The 22160-nt window shown below is 42.1% G+C and overlaps 1 protein-coding gene across 3 annotated transcripts in view; it reads right to left on the bottom strand.

Moving 5' to 3' along the window:
* LRP1B (LDL receptor related protein 1B) overlaps nucleotides 1-22160 on the bottom strand; it is a 4835697-nt gene that overhangs the window by 592015 nt on the left and 4221522 nt on the right. For all 3 annotated transcript variants that reach the window (XM_069616528.1, XM_069616527.1, XM_069616526.1), the window contains exon 68: nucleotides 1839-1945. In XM_069616528.1, coding sequence (XP_069472629.1) covers nucleotides 1839-1945 — 107 coding nt within the window. The remainder of the gene's footprint in view (nucleotides 1-1838; nucleotides 1946-22160) is intronic.

Here is a 22160-nt window from a genome sequence, read left to right as displayed (position 1 = left end):
GCTCCCTCCCTATGCATCCTTTCAACTTCTCTCCATCCCGCCCTCAGAACCTTTTCGCCATCTCATATGGTTGCCGTTCGCCCCTATACCAGTCGGCTCCCGGTGCCTTCTCCACACTCCGGGTGCTTCCCTGCAGTTGGTGCTGCTGCTACTGGATCTGGTATTCTACTCCCATGAGACTCTGCATTGTGAACTGCCGAAACTATGACACAGTAACAGTGTGAACATTCCAACATGCCTGCGACCCCTCATCTGGAACATTTGACCTGTTGTGACTTACTTTCGACTGAGTCCTGTGCAGCAGTATCATTCTTCAGTGTTCAGGTGATTGAGTTTGTGTGTCTGTTTATTTTAGCCATCTGCATTGCTAACTAACCCTCTTACTTCTGTACTTGCTACACTTGTAATCTGACAGCATTGTTGTCTGCACCCTGTACCCATTTTGTCTAGGGCCCTGGCTTTGTTGTTGTTCGCTTGCACCATTTTGCCTCAAATTCTGCTTTTGCCCATTTTGCCTGATGTAGTCCCTCACACCATGAGTTGAGGCTTTGCCAGTCCTGTACTCATACCTGATTTGACTCAGCTGCCTGATGTAGCACCCCACACCATGAGGTGGGGCTTTGCCAGTCTTGGACTCACACCTACTTTCTATGTAAGCATACACATATTCTTGCACTTCACTAAGGTACTATGCACTTTCTGTAACCAGCACCTAGATGCCCCTGGGCTCTGTGTGCTGCAATAAATATAAAAATAAATACATAAATAAAAAAAATCAAGGTGTAATCAGGAAAGGAAACATATAAGTATTTGTGCTAAATGTATTGCTGTTAAAACGACATAATCATAGCTCACCACACAATATTATGTACACTGATACAGGACTAACAGCCAATACAAATACCTCCTGCAATAAATGACATTGAAAGCTATTGCCAAGAACAATTTAGGGGTTTAGACATACCAACAGGCACACTGATTTACGATCCATACAATGTGAAAGATACCATGTTACTAAGAGAAGGGATTTGAACAGGGGCAGCCCTATGTCAGCTCACTCAGTACATTTGGGAAGTATTTGTAAGAGAGTGGGAGTGGCAGAACCATATGTATTAAAATGTCCCAACTGGAGATATCGCAGCAATTTCATGATATTTAATTTCAATGTGTTACTGACGAAAGAGTGGGCCTCATTATGAATTTGGCCTTGCGGGAAAAAGTGCCAGTAATTACAATTTTACAGCATGGCCAAACTACAGGTTTGCCATTGCAGGTCACTGATTTACTTCAGATAAGGGGGAAAGGTGGCAGAAGGGGTAGGTCAGTTCCCCTGTATCCCCCTGGAATTACTGGTGTGATACCTGGAAACGTATAATGACCCCCCCTATAGACTGTATTCAAAATACGTTGCCTTAGGAATTGGCTTTCTGCAGGTTTTGCTGTCATTTGCAGGCAGTGGAAGACTTAACACATCTATTGCTGTTCTGTCCCAAGCTGCTGCCCCAGCACATTGTATAATGTGGGAAGTTTGATAATAACCTGGCACATATAAATTCAGAGAACCTATGGTTCCGAATGTTGAGCGCAAGATCTGCAGCTCTGACATTTGCTGTGGTGCGATTTCTAAAGGTTTTAATTGTATGTAAACGAAACTGAGAATGTTTACGGATCTCTGGACCATTTGAGCTTTTATTTGGGAGCCATGATAGTGTTTTCTTTTGTCCATTTTAGAAGTGTAATATTTGAGACGTGATGTAATGTGATACATTTGAAATGTCTTTCTATGTTCAGCTGATGACTTTAAACCATATACAATAAAAGCGTAAACATAATCCTACCTCATCCGAACCATCAGCACAGTCGTATTCACCATCACACCAAAACCTTGCAGAAATGCAATCCCCATTTGAGCAGAGGAAGTCTTTAACAGAACATGTTTGAGGTTCTACAGGAAAAAAGAATATGTTACTGTGTTGCCCCATGACAAAGACTATATTTACATGACCTATTACTTAGTTTCTGTCTTTGGACATTCAGGCATTGATAAATCACAATAAAACAGGGAAGCCAATTATACACTATCAATCAAATAGCAAAAACTACAAAATAGAAACACACTTTCAAAAGGGATGAAACAAGCGAGTTTTAAATGCCACCTCGACTTCCAAAAGTATAGAATAATTTGTAGCTCAGTTCATTCCACATCACGGTAAGTGTACTCACGATTTTGTGTCATGTGAACCCTTCTGTTATTCCCCATTTTCGAGTCACATTGGACTCCTTTATGGATTGCCATATGGCCGCATGCAGAATTGTCTGCATGCAATCAGAATGGGGTTATGTGGAGGATCTTTCCTCCACACAAAATCAGTCCGTTTAGATGAGTTTCACATTCCAAATTTCGGGTATTGAAAATCTATACACGGTCGAACAGCAAAATGGCTTTATTTCCATTTCCACCACTTTTTTTTCATGTTTCTGCACTTTTTTAGTGCACCACCAAAAACTCAATGGGCCTCATTACGAGGTTGGAGTTAGTCATGGCGTCATGACTACCTCCAATACTGGTACCATGTCCGCCCTCGTTCAATGGGGACTTACCGGTCTATTCTGACCTTTGCAGGACCGGTAAGTCCCCATTGAAAAAGCCATTCCCATTTCAGCCCCCATAGGGCTTAATGGGAAGGGGGAAGTCGCTAATAACGGTACCGCAAATTGCGGTACCGTTATTAGCTCTGAAGTCCCTTTATGGGCCCTGTCCATAACGACTGGTAAAACCAGCCGTAAAGGAAGGGACCTGCTAAGGGACCTCGGAATAGGGCGCAAAGGGATTACCAGCACTGATGTCCTTAATGGTGCCCGGTATCCCTTTGCGCCCACCTCGTAATGAGGCCCAATGAGGCCCTCTCAGTCTCTCGTTAGCTCTCTTGGGATGGGCTTGATCAACTCAAACCTAGAAAAATTGAAAGTATTATGCTTACAAATCATCAAACCATGATGAAAGTTAAATCCTTTTTTTCTCATTTGCTTATGTTCCTCTGAGAAGCTGATGCAGGGCAATGGAGGCTGCATCGATTCTTAAAGGAGCTACATTCAATAGACGCAACTATTAAAAACTAAATATATTAGTAGCCATATCTGAGGACCCTGATTCACCAGTTTCTTTTCTCTCATTGTGAGACTGTGCACAAGTCTGCATATTGATCATATATATTAGTAAACGGTTGGAATGTTGATGCTGATCTTTTTGTTTCACTTGTTTAAGCATCTATGGAGGAGTAACCAACATGCTTACTCTCCCCCGGCAATGCTGTGTTCATCCGAGCATTAAGGACAGCCTTGATAAGGACCACAATATGGTAAACATTTAATTTGTCATACCACACATATTTCAGTTTATTTAAACAGTAATGGTTTAACTTCTAATGATCAGTGATGTAGATGTAAACGACAGACTATTATGCTGTTTTACCAGCAAGATGTATTTGTATGTGTAAACTTCAAAAGGTATAGCATAAGCAGACACTAGCTACCTGGGTCTATTTAAGCACTCTGCTGTACCAGGCACAGCGAGTATGGACTATTTTAAGGATTTGCACATACTTATCAAACAGGACATCCAGCCTGTGCACACAAGAAGTGCGTGGGAGTGGCACAGCATGCCGTCTACGCTGCTGCAAGAATTCTAACCTTACAAATGTGTCAGTGTGGTAGGGCAATGCTGAAAGGTGTTGCTGATGAGGAGACCATGGACTACCCACTGGGTTGGGTAGATCATAACTTTAACTGCACTAACAATTGTGGAGAATGCAAAACTCCTTTAAAGCCAGCACTGTCATGTGTGTCTGATACCTCACTGGTGTCACACATGCACATGATCCGATTACCCGTGTGTTTGCTTTATACATGCAAACAAGACAGGCAGTCAAGCAAATACCCATAATTGCCGGGGGACAGGGACAAGACCCAGTAGAAATAAAAGAACGCTGCATGAAATGCATGTATGCAGGTATAGCAAGAGGAATACCATGTATTGGAGATAATGTGCACCTGCTTCATTTGCATGCACATCAGTTGTAGCTAATTCTGTAATACCAGTGTGCACCTGAAGTAGAGCAACCAGCACAATAATTAATCCTATTACAAGGGAAGTAGCAGTACACATGTGCTTAATACCTATCTGCCTGCAGTGATAGGCCACAGATTCCGCATTACCAAAGAGACTGTGACAAAGTGACAACAATGTGATATGCATTTATCAATTGGAAATAATATGCCGGTCAAGTGGCACAGGGAGTAGAACAGAGCGTGCAGAGCCTGCTAACGCAGGTTCGAATCCGGCTGGGCCAAACTCAGCCTTTCATCCTTCCAAGGTCGATAAATGAGCACCACACACCGTGGGTAATAATAAGCAGCGCTCAGATACCTGAGGGTTAGTAGTGCTATATAAATGCCAAATGATTATATTCACATGATTTAGAGCATTTTTATTTTAGACAGTTAGAAAAGGTGGAATCCAGTCCCCAAAGACCAGTAGAAGCCTGCATTTCACGTTGCAATTTTGTTGCCCTCACCTTATACAGATCTTCTCAAGCTAATCAGAAATCTTTGAAGGAAATCTCCAACCGCCTGAAAAGGCTGCATTCCAATATTCCCTCTGTGAAGCGTACATGCGGGACCTGGGGAACTAGACATGGCCTAGCTCTCTCAACGCAATCCCAAGGCAACACTTCCCATATTCCACCTGCACATGCACTGATATTGTTATTGTCTTTACTATCTTGCTCTATTGTGTGCAAGTGGAATTCTGTCCTCATTAGAGGGCCTCACCTTCGGCTCAGGACCATTAACTTGGGAAGATATTAAGAAACAAAGAACAGAGCATTTTGCCACATATTCTGATGCATTATACGCTTCATAATTGCACACACATGCCAGTTGACAACATATCATAGTCAGTTTATATTAGAAATCAGAACGTACATGTTATGTCATTGCCTATGTGCTTGCACATATGAAGGCCAAGGGCAGTCACTACGAATTGCCACAACGACATTATTAAAGGAGGAGAAAGTCCCTACAGATCCAAATACACATACTAGATAATGAACGTTTATATGATTACTGTGCAGTGGCCAATCAAATCATTTAAAATAAATGCTAAAGGTATTGGAAATGCTAAGAAAAGCTGAATATATGATTCTCTCTTTGAATGTTGCAGGGAACTGATTTTCATATTTCTTTGCATTTTAGGTCAGTAACAATCAAGTGGCAATGAAAAAGGCTTATGCATTTAGAAATACACCAACACCATATATATTCATTTACCGTATAGTGAAAATAAAAGAATTGCTGAATTATGAATCATAGCATTGACATTATATAAAATCTTCTAAGCACACTCCTAAGCAAGTAGATGATGACCTGCTGACAAATAAATGCTATGTATTCATTTATACATTCATAGCATCACTCTAAGCCCTTAGGCATCAAGGTGCTAGTTACAGAAAAGTCGTAAAGCAGGACACGGTTTGAGCAGTAATAGGACATAGAGGAATACATGTGTGTGTGTGTGGGCAGGGCAAAGTTTAGATGGGTCCTTGTGTGAACAACCAGGTTTTCAGCTGATTATGGAAGTTCCAATAAAAATGTTCAGCTCTTAGCCCTAGAGGTAGTTTGTTCCAGTATTTTGCTGCAATGACAGGGAAGCTGGTTCACCTGGCTCTGGTTCGTCTGAATCTTGGGGTGATGAGATATTGTGATCTTGTTGTTCTCAGAGGTTGGGGCTTAGAGACTTTCTGTGACAGGTAAGGCAGGGCAGTGTTAGACAGGAACTTATGTCTCAGGTACTTACCTTATGAGAGGTACTTACCTTCTCTCTTATCACATCTGCTGAGGTCTATAGGTGTGTCTGCTCCATGAAGGTCTCCTCTAATCAGATCTCCCCCTGTTCTTCGAGAGCTATTAAGGACAACATTGGTTCTCTTGTCCCTTAACTTGCTGATTTCTGCAATCACTCACTTGCTTCTGGATTTTTACCCTCTTCCCTCAAGCACTCCTTTGAGCGCCCCTTCTCAAAAAGCTGTTCGCCGCCCCCTCATGTCCGTCTAACTATCGCCCCATCTCTAACACTCCCTTTCTTGGGAATCTTCTGGAGGAGCTGCTCTTCCCCAAACTGACCGAGCACACTGAGCTTGTTGGTTGCCTACACTACCATCAATCTGGAATTCGAGCATCCAGAGGCACAGAAACTGCTCTCCCGAACACCCATGAAAAACTGCTTGCATCTCTTAACTCTAACTCACTGACTTTTCTCATTCTACTTGATCTCTCCTCTGCATTTCACACGTCAACCATTCCATCCTCTTAGTACCTCGGAGCGGGCACTGGACTGGCTGACTTCCTTCCTCACTGAATGTCCCTCCCAGGTTATCCTGGGCTCTTTCTCCTCTACCACCTCTATTTCCACCTGTGGTCTCCCCCAGGGCTCCAACCTTTCACCCTGGCTCTTTAACATCTATCTCGCCCCGCTTGCTCACCTTAATTTCACTTTCTCCCCTCACTTCCAGTGTTATGCAGACAACACCCAACTCTTCTTCAAAATTCCCCTGTGCCATGACTGCCACCAATAACGGTACCGTGTCTGGTTTGGTGCAATGGGGACTTACCTGTCTAGTCAGACCTTGGTGGGACCGGTAAGTCCCCATTCACCAAACCATTCCCCATTCCCATTTGAGCCCCAATAGGCCTCAATGGGAATGGGGAGGGCGCAAATAACGGGCTGGCGTATGTCAAGCCCGTTATTTGCGCCCAGGTCCCTTAACGGGTCCCGTCCACAATGCCAGGTCAGACCTGGCGTTAAGTAAGGGACCCGCTAAGGGACCTCGTAGTAGGGCGGCAAGGGATTACCGGCACCGGTGTTCTTACCGGTGCCCGGGATCCCTTACCGCCCTACTCGGAATGAGGGGCCGTCTCTTTTCCTCATTTTTCCTCAGATGCTCAATTTCTCTAGTGCTCTGGTACACTCTAGGCTGGACTACTGCAACCGCTTCTTCCTTAATCTGCCCTCTTCCTCTCTCTGCCCCTCCAGCCTATCCAGAATAGGGATGCAAGACTTATCCTTGGCTTCAAGCCCATTGACTGTATCTCTCAAGTGATCTTTGCCAAGGCATTTATCTGTTGCTTGCAACTGACTCTCTGGCACTTCCCCCTCTGTGGAACCACCAGCACTCACCCCATGCCCCTTCTTTCTCTCTGCACTTGCACAACCCGAATGCTCACAAGATCAAAAAAGGACTGCTTCTGTCTTGTTTATCAATGTTATTGAATTTACCTTTTATCCCCTGTTCCCTCCCATAGCAGTTGGCACTCTGAAACACAATGTATTGATGTATAAGCACCTTAAAAATGCAGAGAAACTAAATAAATGTATATATAAATAAAAGACAGCATTTTGAAGTTTATACCTTCTTAAATTGGGAACCAGTGTGCAGCAATTCTGGTCACTGAGTTGTGCTCACATTTCGGAATGTTAAGAACAGCTTGAAGGGAATTTTTTGGATCACTTGTATTATGTGGATGTTTTGCTTGGAGGTGCCAGCAAAAATAACATTGCAATAGTCTAGCCTGGATCCAATCAAGGCTTGAGCGATGGTGAGGCAGCCGTCGGGTGTTAAGAATTTCCTGCAGGCATTGATGCTTATTGATGTGTAAGCTGTGGAGGAGGCGATGGCATTAACCTGCCAAGTTAAGGAGAGTGATGCGTCTCATTGAACCCTGAAGGGTTTTACCGACTTAGAGACTGGGATTGTGATTCCATTGATAGTGAAGGAACCATAAAGGCTGCTGAGGCTCTTGATGACTGTGGGGGAGCTTACAAGAAGAATTTAAATGTTCTCAAAGTTCAAACATAGTATGAGGACTGTCATCTATTCCAAAATGGTGTGGTAGACTGTGAGTAGCGCATCAGAGTCCGCTGCACAGTTGCTAGAAACGGGGAGGAGAATGTGCATGTCATCTAAATAGTTTGTGTAGGAGACACCACAAGAGTCTAGAAGGTCAAACAGGGGTTTGGTGAAAATGTTGTAGAGGGTGGGGCTGACACAAGACCCTTGAGGAACTCCACATGAGATAGGGGACGGAGGGGCACTTTCAGTTTCAGAGAATACTCTGCCAGAAAAGAGGAGATCCAAATGGTGGCATCCACTCATAGGTTTGTGTCTGAGGTGAGATGCTGGCATAATACCTTATGGTATAGCAGATGAAATGCTGCAGAGAGGTCTAGGATGAGTGGGAGGGCAGGCTTTCTGTTGTCTTTGATTTGGTGAAGCTGATTGTTTAGGTCTAGCAAGTATGATTCTGTGCCATGACCAGGACGGAAACCAGATTGGTGGATACTCAGGATACTATTGGATATGCTGAATTTGGAGGTAAGCTCCATGGTCTCAGATCTTAAGGAGGAAGGAAACTGTGGTGCTAGAGATGTAGTTGTTAGGTATCATGGGGTCCAGAGTGGGTTTCTTCAGAAGAGGTAAGGTGGGTCTAGTTTCAACAAAAACATTTGCTTTAAAAACATTAGTCTCTCTAACAAAGGTTTCATTTAGCTCAAACATACTTAATGCTTCATATAAAGGGGATACAATATTAATCAATAACAACATCTCAGCCTCTGAATTGACTTTCTAGGGAGCCTTAAGGACATTGATCCAATGAACAAGCTCATCCCATAGAAAAATGCTGCATCACATTACACTGATGTGTATTGCGCAGGAGAAATATAAAGCCCAAAACCTTGTGGGTATAGGTGGAAAGGGAGCTAATTGTATTCCAGAATACTGACAACATAGACTATTTGACAAAGGCAATCTCTGCCAAATTTGCAGATGAACTGATGCTTTTCATTCCAAAAGACAAGTGTGTTTGACTATAATACCATAAGGGAGAGATGGTTAGATACACCTTGTTACCTAGATTTATGTGGTGAAAAATCTGCTGAAAAGGGTAAACAAATGCCCTTTTGTCCAATGAGTTGCTCTCCCATTGAGGAGGTAGAGTATACAGCACCAACTAGATAGTCCAGAGAGATTAATGAAATTATGATAAAACCGGTACAAAAAATGAAATTTACTCATGGAAAAAAATAATTAAAACATGTATTCCTCTTCAGTATTTTTATCATATTTCCATAGACATTAAATATTTCCAGGGGAAATGTGCTTCTCCGGAAAAAATAAACAATATTTAATTCCTTTGGCTTGTTCCAGAAAGTGATCCTCTTGGGAAATTTGTGACATTTAATGTGAAAGTCGCTAATTTGACAAAGTGATTAAAATATTTCTATACTAGGTGGGGGATGTAGACATTGTCACTAATTAAATTATATTTTGTTTAAATAATGAAGACATTGGGGCTTTGATAAGTACATGTCAAAATAGGTATAGAACTTTATTGTTTGACCAGGAGTGGAACATTGGACACAATGTGATGTCACAATTTGGTATATGCCATGCTCACACTTTTTTGTGAAGACATCCCTATGTAAGTGCACAATTTATTTTATTAGGTGTCTAACTAATATGTTTATCATTAAAATAACTGACAACAAACATATTGTTTGAACCACACAGTTGGGTGTATGCTACATTATTACTTTGTGTTCCCACAGATCCCCACAGTTCCTTCTTGGAGAAGTTGGAAAAGTTGGATGGTAATGATTTTGTCTTGAGTTTAGGGGAGGGTGTCTACTTCATTGTTGACGTGACCAAGAAGTACATAACTCCTGTATTTTGGAAAACTGGTGTAAAGTAGAATTTAATTCCATATATCTTTACTTATAATATTCAGGACATTGACCTCATGTATATTTCATGGTGTTGAAAGACAAGCCCAGTGATGTGCTCCCACCCCATTTAACATTTGGAAAAACCCTGGCTAGATGTCTGATTGACTTTAACTTTCAAACAATAGTACACTACCATTTGGTTCTAGATGTGTGGTAGTACAATATCTTTAACGTAACCCTGAACCTTTATCACAACCCTAAGAACTCTTTTAGGGTAGGGTGTGGATATCAATCTAGTAAAATGGTGCCTAGTAGAAATGGTGATCTCATTAATTGGAACAAAGTGAACAGTAAATATTTTCTCCTCAATCTTTATAAGATGCATCCTTAATTGGGTGATGACTTTGGGATGCCCAAGCAAAGTGAGATGGACAGCTTCTTAGATGGGAAAGAGATGCTTAATGTTGTCATGATCCTGCAAATTAGGAATGAAAATTTGAAGGATGTTATTAATCCCCACAAAGTTAATGATGTGGTACCCTGCTTAATAAATGGATGAGAGAAGAACAACATCCGTTTGACCGTGACTGCTTAACTGCAAAACATCAAGTTGCACTTATGGCAAAGATCTGACAGGTGATAAGAGGGTCTTATGATGCAAGAAACTGACTAAGGAGATGAAGGTGTTAGTGTATGAAACTTAAGGGTATTCTCGCTACTACTCCCCCTGGATCCTCTTCTCAGGTGGCCAGTGTAAGGCCATCACTTTTGACTCCTGACCCTGGGGGTGGAGAAGTCAGGCAGGATCACCTGGGTGGGTGGTCCTTGGGGTTTGGGAGTGGGGTACCCATAAGTTACCATCCTACCCTTACCCTGAGCCTGCATAGGCTTTTGTGAATCAGCTTCCCTCATTTCTTCACATTTGAGTTCTAAAAGTACTAGAACGAGGGAGAGGTGACTAGGAGCAGTGATCACTCAGACTCCATTTCACCACTTTGGTACAGAGACAGAGAAGATGCCTGCAGAGGCAGGAACCCCAAGTCTATCTGCAAAATGCCAGTTTTACTGCAGACCACGGAAGTCTCCCTAACTATGGACAGTCTTAAACTTCCTCCTGCTGATGCTTCTCAGACGACCAACTCTATGACATGTAATAAACCATCCCGGGTAAGGAGGAAGTTTCAAAACCACTTACTTCAATCTTAGAAACCAAATGCCAAGCATCACAGCCATTCAACTGACCAACGTGAAAATAATCAAAGCAGCATTGCTAAATGCACGTTCATTAAATAATGACACCCCTGATATCCATGACTACATTACTGACAACAAGCTAGACCTTTTGTTCCTGACTGAAACCTGGATCTCTGAGACCAGTGGACCCATGATATCTCTTGCAGTCACAGAAAGGTGGGGCATGAACCAGACCACCACAATACATAGAACTTTTTGAATGAGTACAGTGCTTAAAGCCCAAAGACTGCCACAGAGGCATGTAACACAAATGGCAAATTGAAGAAGCTGGCAAAGAGAATCCAAGTGATGGTGAATCTGTACACAGTGAAAACACAGAAGAACCTTTGTGGGCTGAAGAGCCTAGGGTTCCTGGTTGCATGACCTGTGATAGGTGGACCGTGTGGTCTGAGAACTGCGCCTAGACCAGAGATTACTGAAGTGTAAAAGCTAAAGACATTGTGAAATTTATCATGAAGAATCACTGCAAATAGGCTGGTGAGGCAAAGCAGAAGGAGGGTCAATTTGGCCTGGATTTGTATTTAACTTTGAAAGAATTAAGCAAATTATCAGTTGCAGCATTGAAGTCTTGGGGAAGGGAAACCTGATTACTGTGAACTAAAAATGTTGGCTTGAGGCAGAGCCTTAAGATCCTTTTCTTCTGACTTGTGTTCTTGGAATTTAGGGAAGGGAACCGAAAGGATTGAACTGTATTGACCTGAACTTGAGAAAAGTAACCTTAAGACTTTTTGTGGAACTTTCTTGAACTTGTGGAAGGGGAGCCCAAAGCAGGCTAAGAGCTGGAAGAAGTTCATGCATACAAGACATCCCCACTGTTCACAATCATGACTAAATATTGTGAAAAACCTGGATAAATTTGGCCACTGAATTTGCCCTAAGTAAATGGCTATAGATTGTGGCATATTGGTTATCAAAAAATGCAATCTATTTTGCACTTAGTGTCCATTTTATGAGTAAACCCAAACACACTTTATGTTTGTTTTTTTGCCCCAAGATTGCAAGTATACAACATGTTATCATAGCAACATTATTGAAATCTTGACTCTTCACTCAATGTCTCTCTGTTTTATATTACCTGATGTCCTGTGGAGATCATTATTGACTGTGTGCTATTCTGCTTTGGGAATAAGGGCAGAGGAATGTTTCTTTTTAAACCTACTCTAACTAAGTGTTTATTTATGATGTTGTGTTCCTATACGGTACTAGCTCTATAGATTAAACTACGTGTTCATGTAATAAAATATATAACTACTTGGAATATAAATTGTTGATAAATTGGTTGGTAGTGTCGTGATTTGATTGTATGTTTGTATTTGTATTTTATTGCAATGTGCCTTTATGAGATTATCTCCAGAAATAAAGTGTATACATTACATAAGGGTGTCAAGAAATGTTAAGCACTTATCACACAAAGGGCCTCATTACAATGAGTGCGCTAAAGTGATAACGGTGTCAGTCGAGCTGACGCCGCCGTTATCACTCTACCAACTCATTATGAAGTCTGCTGGCGGGTGCCGCTAGCAGACCAGGATGCTAACAACAGGCCCATTATTAATGGGCTTGTTCCTAGCATCCTCCCCTATGGGGGCTCAAATGGGACTGGGGATGTACCAGGTCTGGGTCCCGCGAAAGGGAATGACTGGGCCCTCCAAAGTCGTAATGGCCCGGTAAATCCCCTTTTGCGGGTCCCGGACCCGGTACCCGGTTTGGGGATAGCCATGCTGCTAAAAATGGCATTGCTACCTCCAAACTCGTAATGAGGCCCAAGGACCCTAAACAATATGGTCTGCAAACAGTTTTTGAAAAATAATGTTGGAGCATCTAGATGCCCTCTTCCAGTCTGGGAACATCATAGCTCATGGACAATGAGATATTCACAGGGACGCTTGGACCAAAAACCATTTCTGTTGCTATCTGATATGAATCATGTGCAACATATGAGTGTGTACCTACTTCTGGCCTTTTTGTAATCTTATGGCAGAAATGTACAAAGTGGAGAGATGTCTTCAATGGCAATCCACAAGAAAAGCTACAGTGGACCCATGCCTGATTAATCTCCTGCAGTACATATGTGAATGGATGTAAGTAAGTCTGAGTTTTAGATGAAATAGTGTGTCAACTAAGACATTCTCAATACATATCGGAGTTAAGCAGGCATTTGTCCTGTCTCTGATATTCTTCAAAATCTTTATTAACGAAGTTGAGGAGAGTTGATGTCTGAGAGAGCATGCATTACAAAATTGGGCAGGAGCAGCTTGAAATTTAAGAACTCACTGGAGAGCACATAAATGGGTTTCATGTTAATTCTAAGGACTACGTAGAAACGTGGTCAGTTCTTAACATCAGCAGGACCATGATTAAGGACCAAGGGTTATATGTCACCCACAGGATATTCCTGGATGGGCAAATGATCCTGAAGGTATCCGGTTTGATTACCTCCGGTTCATGATTTTTGTGTTAATATTGTCCTGGCTCCCTATGTCCTTTGTGGTAGATTTGACAACCAAAAACGGTTTAAACATTTTAGCAAGCAAATCATCTGGGACACTTTCTAAAAAAGAAGCCCTATTGCTGCTAACATGCTGCTGCCATGCCATAAACTGATGCCCAGTTACAAGTGTATATATGATGCAAGAGTGTCATATATGGATGTTGGATGGTAAATTCAATTATACACCCAATCCAGTTCTGTGCACAAACCCACAGACATCAATTTGTAAAACAAGAGTGCTGTCTGATGACGGTGAGACTTTTAAGAAGATCTAACTTTGCAGAATCAATTCACCCACTAGCAGATACATATCTGTCACAGTGGTTAGCTAGGACATAGGGATATACATACTGGAGAAGTCTTCACCATCGCTCATTTTCTTATGCACTGAGTGTTTTAGAATGTATTAAAATGTTTGTGTGTTTTAGCAGCAGCATTTCTAAAGAATCTATTTATTGAAGACAAGCCAATAAAGGACTATGGGCCTCATTACACGGACGGCGGTAAGGGTTAACGGTCACCGTTAATGGCAACGGTGACCGTTAACCCTTACCGCCTTACTACGAGGTCCCTTAGCGGGTTGGTGCTTTAACGCCTGCTTTTTGCAGGCGTTAAAAACCAACCCGCTAAGGGACCTCAGAGCTAATTACAGCACCGCAAAATTGCGGTGGCGTAATTAGCGCCTTCCCCATTTCCATAGAGCCCTATGGGGCAGAAATGGGAATGGGGAAGGGCAATGGCGGAAAGGGGATTTACCGCCCCTCCAACCTTGGAATGGGGCGGTAAATCCCCTTTCCGCCAAGGCGGTGCCGGTATTTTACCGGCATGAGCCATGGCGCTAATAGCACCATGGCTCACCGCCTACCGTGTAATGAGGCCCTATGCCTTCAAATGGTCACTAGGTATATGCCAGGGTGGTGTGCAGTTACCAACACTTACCAACACTTCTCCCACTTATTTCAACACCTATTAAAAGGGTTTTTACTCTGGTGCCAGCAACATACAAAACCTGACAAACCCCTTACAATAAGTTAGTAAATGGTATATAAAATATACATTGGGCCTCATTACATGGGAGGCAGCGGACCAAGGTGCTAACAGCACCTTGGTCCATGCCGGTAAAATACCGGCACCACCTTGGTGGAAAGGGGAATTACCGCCCTATTCCAAGGTTGGCGGGGTGGTAATTCCCCCTTCCACCATTGCCCTTCCCCATTCCCATTTTTGCCCCATAGGGCATAATGGGAATGGGGAAGGTGCTAATTATGGTACCGCAAATTTGCGGTGTCGTAATTAGCACCAAGGTCCCTTAGCGGGTTGGTTTTTAACACCTCCTAAAAGCAGGCGTTAAAGTACCAACCCGCTAAGGGACCTCGTAGTAAGGCGGTAAGGGTTAACGGTCACCGGTACCATTACCGGTCACCGTTAACCCTTACCACCTACCGTGTAATGAGGCCCATTGTCTAAATCCCCAAACCTGTATTTGAGCTGTGTGGTAATGCAGCAGTATGCACTATTACTGCCACATTGTACCACATAGCCCAACCTATAAGGAGGCTGAATATCCTTATTTGGAAACTCAGTTTGCTTTCCCTGAAGAGCAGCCTGAAGTTTGACATTGCAGCACAGAACTATGAGATGGGAGAAACATCTTAGCAAATGTTGTTGCCTGCTCAAAGTAAACACAGTGTCACACTGGAAGTGATTTTATGGAAGTACGAACAACTTCTGTCAGTGTGTCATGCCAGATCAACTACTTTGTTTCAATAAACCAAATCAACTGCACTCATCATATCCTATCATGGTCAGGGGTTCCATAATATCTCAATGACTGGTAAAACGTACCATTATACACCAATGCATAAACGGTGGGCTAATCCCCTGATTGTTATTTGCATGATCAAGTTAAGAATTTAGTGCAATTCTCCTACCTGATATGAAAATATAGAAGTATCCCACCCAGTATCAAAACAGTCTAAGCTGAAATTTATTCAAGAGTAATCACTCAATAATTACTTTCCGGGTGATCTCTAAATTACATCAATCATCAAATGCAATCATTTTTGAACGTCTTATGATAATTGAGCTGGTAGGAGAGGGCAAACATAATTTTAGAAATACATTGGGCCTCATTCCGACCCTGGCGTTAACCAAGGCGCTATTAGCGCCTTCGTTGATGCCATTATTGTTCCGACTCCGCCATGGTGAATGGGGGAATTACCGCCCCATTCCAAGGTTGGCGGGGGTGGTAATTCCCCATTCACCATGGTCCCTTCCCCATTCCCATTTTTGGCCCATAGGGCTCAATGGGAATGGGGAAGGTGCTAATTACGGCACTGTAAATTACGGTGCCGTAATTAGCACCAAGGTCCCTTTGTGGGTTGGTTTTCTAACGCCTGCAAAAAGCAGGCGTTAAGTACCAACCCGCAAAGGGAACTCGGAATAGGGCGGTAAGGGTTTAACGGCACCGATCTCGTTACCGGTGACCGTTAACCCTTACCGCCCTACTCGGAATGACCCCCATTCTCTTTAATTCATATTAATAAAGTGTGTTTATACAAAGGCAGTTTAAACTCAACATTAATACTTGTATTACATTCCAAAATAAACATATCATAATCAAAAAGAAAAAAAAACATATGTAGAACAACATGACAAACATATTTCAAATTGCAAAGTGTAACATTACAGGTAAGTTTTAAAAGAAGAAAACTTAAATCCAGTTCTCTTATCTGACACCCTGTGATGGGTGTTATTAGAAAAACTCCCTGTGCTTTTCCCTGGTGATTACTCTGTTTGGAAAAAGGGACAGGAGTTTATATGGGTTCAAAAAATTGTCCCTGGGCTTTAATGTAGCCACATACCTGGGTGTTTTTTAGTAAAAGAATTCTTTGCCTACCTGAACACACTTCATTTTCCATCATTGCACATATTAAACTGTTCATTTTCTTCAGTGGTGAACGAGTCGGATAGCAGACTAGAACACCAGTTTCCAGTGAACTCAATACATGTGCAAATTGGACAGTGTAGTTTCCATTGAATATGAATAGTTCCCATTGAATACTTGGCAGATCTCTATACATTTCCCCATAATAGAAACACAGAGGTGAACTGGACATTGCATGTCTCCAATCTGTAATTGTGTTAACCATGTTATCCGATTTATGAACCTGTACCAAGCGGTGATTTCTCCCAATAATTCCATTTATCGAAGATGTTTTAGTAAAACCACACTCTGATCCTCGTGGTGTGCTTTAAAAATGTATGTTGTACTAAATAAATATTCATTCTAACTCATGGCAACGAGCAGAGTGCTAAATTAACACCCCGACATGTTCTGCAATGTACTAAGCTGCAGCTATGAATTCATCCTTCACCGCATCCATGATGTTGTGTTGCTAACAGCATTTCCCCATTCTTCCTAGCCAATTATTTAAAGCATAAAGAAGTGAAACACTTTCTTCCTTAAAAACACCACCGATGAATAGTCTCTCCAGAGGCTGCGTGATAAAATAGTAATGAGCATTTTAATAGCACAGCTAGGGATAATGTTCTACAGCCAATAGTGCCCTAAGCCATTTTAATAATGCACACCTTGCTATGACTCAATCATGTCTGTGTCTTTTCCTTTGTTTTCGTGTTTTTATAATAGTTAACACTTTCCATTGCACTTGTGTTTATAGTAACTCCCAGAACCAATATAGTAAGATATTTACACTGACGTTTTCAAAGAGCATTCTAGTAGAATGGTATTTTCCCCGCTGCTGCCAATTTAATTTCCAAACTAAACATAGCAAGTCAAAGTGACTTTCAGGTTGAAACGGATAGAGTGGAATCACGGTCCCCTTGTGGGAAATGTCCTATTTAATCACGGGTGCATGTGCACCTTGTTAGGATCATGACTATGGGCCTCATTACACGGTAGGCGTTAAACCATGGTGCTATTAGCACCATGTTTTCCGCCAGTACCATACTGGTACCACCATGGAGAAAAGGGGAATTACCACCCTATTCCAAGGTTGGCGGGGTGGTAATTCCCCCTTTCTCCATGGCCCTTCCCCACTCCCATTTTTGCCCCATAGGGCTCAATGGGAATGGGGAAGGGGCTAATTACAGTACCGCAAATTGCGGCACCGTAATTAGCACCAAGGTCCCTTTGCGGGACCCAACTTTAACGGCTGATCTACACCAGCCATTAAGGTCGTGTCCCGCAAAGGGACCTCGTAGTAAGGCGGTAAGGGTTTACCGGTACCGGTGCCATTACCGGTACCGGTAAACCCTTAGCGCCTACCGTGTAATGAGGCCCTATGTATTGTCAACGTGTTAAATTGAAGGAGTAACACCTCATAAACAGTTGGTTTATGTTCAGTGATATCTTTCTAAGTATCATTACCGATTATGTTGACCCATTTGGACAGGTAACCACTTCGACTCTTTGGGGGATGGGAGGACATGCATGGGGCAACACGTTTGTCTTGGAAGCAAGGCAATGCAAAGGGTCACAGGTTTAAATCCTGGTTCTGCACTTATAGGCTGGTCTCAGGCATGAAAAAGTTCTGTTTACGTATTTTCACAGTGGACAACAGCAAAGCAAAACGGTCTTGCATTGGAAATGTAGAGGATATGATTTTCTTTTGTAGACACCCTAAAAGACAACAAAGCGTCCCCTCTATTTGTAAAGCAAGAACTGTGGGTTTTGAAAAGGTGTATTAGTACATGAAGACATTTGCACGCTGGGAAGAGAGCTCAGCTAATCAGGTGGCTGGAAACACGGGTAGAAACTGCCAGGGTCCACCTGCGTTCCTCCAATCAACAATGCCTCTTCCACTGGTGACATAAAATTGTTTTTTGGTAATGAGAAGGATTTAAGGATTTTGTTCAATTAGATCACATACATGAAATAAATGTAATCTTAAAAATCCTACACAAACAAGAAATATCCCCATGTGCTTTGCACATGTAACTCTCCATCCCTCTATCAGGTCTTTTAAAGGATATTGAAGCAATATACCTGGAAGTGCACACATGAATCTGTGGTTCCAAGGGGGTGGGGAGTGCCTCTTATTCAGAAAGGCCCTGACGATTGGTACGCTGTATGTACGCACTGAAGGTTAGGCTTGCTACATGAAGCGGTGCGAAGCAGGTCTCCCGGGAGGGGCGGTCGACATGGACACAGCCAGTAGATGATCTGCTGCCACAGAATCATTGATAGCAGGACAGAGATAGAGGCTGTGGTTGGGCAGATGGCGTGAGTAAGCTGAGAAGCAATTAGGCTGTAACAATGATCAAAGTGTCATTTCGGCACAGCTGTGAGAATGTTATACCCCGACTGGTCAAGCTGAAATGTATTCTTCTGAAAGCAGTGTGAGTGGAAATAGGAATGCATACCTCTGAAAGGCTGGTGTTGCTGTTTTGGCACGTTGTCTGCAAAAACCCCATATAGTAGCATTACAATTGTAAGATGCATGTTTCCTCACATGGAAGTGCTTATTATTAGGTTCCAGATAAGTCCTGATTTCTGACCCCCATGGAGTTTGGGGCCCCCAAATTGGCTTATTGCATTGGGTTTTGTCTGCTTTATCCTCCCTTCTTTTTACTGTCACAGGTCTTCTAGCATTCTAGTCGTTCTACAGCAATTTAGCTCTACAAGCTACACACGCGTATGCTTATTTATTCAGCTCCTGAGTCATAGGCAAGAAGATCATGCCTGCCTGTCACAAGTACCCATCGATGTAAAGAAACCTGTAGAGCGCTGTACCAATGTGAGTCAGATGAAAATGAAAATGTAGGCGCTCAGCGTAACAGTATGTGCAAAGAAGCACCATGTGTGCAAAGTGTGCACCACAGTGTAAAATCATTTAAACTGTGTATAAGGGCGCTAGGAAAATGAAGAGGTCCGGAAATTCAAGCAGAGACAAAGGGAAGCCTGTAGCATGCTCTAAACAGGAAGAACAGAAAACTTTTATGAAAAATCCTAAAAGCTTAATCAAACCTCCATATTGTTGGGCTATGGGAACCCATTCGTAACAAAGTTTTAACATGGCTGAATCAAAATAGCGTAATGCATACTGCAGAGGAACAAGCAACTCAGAAACAATTATATGGTTCCCGAGAATGTTTTGGATCCTACCATCTGCAGAGCATCAAAATTGTTCACTAAAACCTTTCCGTTAAATATCAGTGATTCTGTCTGGTTGACCTCTTCCCTTTGAGTTTTATTCTGTGTATGTGTTGTTAAATATTATGAATATTTATCTATACTCTGTCTGCATGCATTTTGTCTGGCGCAAAGGCCACTGGCCGAGTGTGTTCAAATAGACTCAAATTCTCCAAAGAGAGAAATCAAGGTGCAATTTTGCATACACAATTCTTCTTTATATAGTCTTAGCAGTGCACAGTGGTGGCACGAGTTACGGTTGCTTAGATTACCCTAACTGGCAAATTGCTGAGGTTTTTAGGTTTTACTTGTGACAATAATGTCCCTTTAACAACGTTTTTTCATTGAATTTCATCGGTTTTTATAAGTGCAACTTAATCATAATGTTCCTTTAACAAAGTTTTTTCAGTGAATTTCATGGGTGTTTACCATTGCAGGCTAATTTTTGACAACTTATTAATATCATACATACCCCAAAAGACCAACATCTGTGTCCCATTTTCAAAATTTTACCTTAAAACTCTACCATTTCCAACCTTCCCACCTTATACCAACATTTTTAACACATCTATACACTTATTGCAATGTTTTCCACTGTTTTTGCATTCGCTGATGTTCAGGAATGTCTCATGTCATCGCTGACTTTCCGGACAGTGTCAAATGGCCATGCGAGCACGTGCGGAATGATAACATGTACACAAACGCGTCCGCACTTCGCAAAAGGGTCCGTCCTTCGCGAACAGTACAGAGCTGCATTTTCGCCTGATCAAGGAACTTTGAAGCTCAAAATGTTCCCTTGCACAGCTCCTACACCTATTCTTACTCATTATCCATTGCAAATCTAGCCCAGAGCACACACTTGGAAGAATATTAGCAAAACTGTTATTTATCTTAAAAATTGCATCAGCTATTGCCATCCCTCCTCCTCAAGAGCCACCACCACCAGATGTAGGACCTACACAACAAAACAACCACAGTACTTCAAAAGACAATTAGGAGGACCAAGAAGATGAGATAGAGGATGTGCCTACCTTTAGCACCCAGATGGAATCATGGGTGTGGCAGTTATTTACCATTGTTGGGAATGTAACCAAAGTGAAACTTTGCAAAATCAATCTGCCCGGGCCATATACTTGTTTTGCAAAGATTTCATGAGGATTTGCCCCAGGGGGCGAAGTTTTAAGCTATCCAAAAAGTGATCCTACTATGGGTTGAGCAACTTATCTCTAACTACAGGGCTGCTACCGCATGTCCCATAATATTCAGGGAAAAAACGTTAGTTGCAGGGACTTTAAGGTAAGAACTACAAAACTCCTGAAATTCAGCTAATCCCATCATAACTTTGCACCCCGTGTTGCGCAGCCTATGACCACAATTATGATATCACAGATAAGATCATTGATGACATCACTAATTACACTACAACAGTACATGCCATTTATTACACATGGTCTTCAGCTATGGTCAGTGTGCATGGACAAATATATTTTAACACATGAATCAGTACGAGTCATGGCCTCCAGTTATGAACAGTGTGCACTGAATATTTTAAAACACAAATAGGCTACCAACCAATGATTTTGGCCTTTACCAGTGGATACAGCTTTTAACCTTGTCCACTGTAAATTATATGCACTGGTCAGGCACCAGCCATGGACTTTAGCACAATAATGGCCAGTGGCAACAATCTTTGGCTGTGTTCGCTATATATTCTAAGTTATAAATTAGCCACTAACCATGGCCTTTCACCTTGATCAGTTTGTACATCTTTTGGCCATGTCCCCAGTATATTTTAAAATAATAAAATGCAACAAGTGATGGCCTACGGCCGTGCCCACTGTATATTATATACACTAACCAGCCACTAGCCATGGTCTTCAACACAATATTAGCCAGTGGCCACGGCCTTGGCTGTGCTGACTGTACATTCTAACATATTAATAGGCACTAGCTATGGCCTTTAGCCATGACCACTACTACAGCTTTCAATGTTGCCCACTGTATATTTTAAAACAGTGATGGGCTACTAGGCATGGCTTTTAACCATGTACATTGGTATTTTTTTTATCACAAACCGACCGCTAGATATGGCCTTTTGTACTGGCCAGTGACCCCAACCTTTGTCATGGCCAAGTCCACAACCTAAATTGTTATTAAGGTAATCAAACGTTTCATGAGCAAACTTATACATGATATTATGTCAAATTCTATTATTTATCTAATCAGTTATATTCAATGTAATTCGTGTTTTCACCAGTGATGGCATTAGTGATTTGTAATGGCATCAGTGTTCTCATACAACATGTTATTAGTGATGTCTTCAGTGATGTGATCTGTGATGTCACCATTGTGGTCATAGGCTGAGCAGCAGGGGGCGTTACGTTTAGGTGGCTTTAGATGAATATCAGGGGTTTTGTTGTTTTAAGTTCTCACCTTAACGTCCCTGCAACTAAAGTTTTTTACTTGTATTTCTAAGG

Source organism: Ambystoma mexicanum, chromosome 9 (assembly GCF_040938575.1).
Source record: "Ambystoma mexicanum isolate Mex_15411 chromosome 9, UKY_AmexF1_1, whole genome shotgun sequence".
Classification (NCBI taxonomy): Eukaryota; Metazoa; Chordata; class Amphibia; order Caudata; family Ambystomatidae; genus Ambystoma; species Ambystoma mexicanum.
Note: the sequence above shows the minus strand (reverse complement) of the source record. Positions and strands in the feature narration are given on the sequence as shown.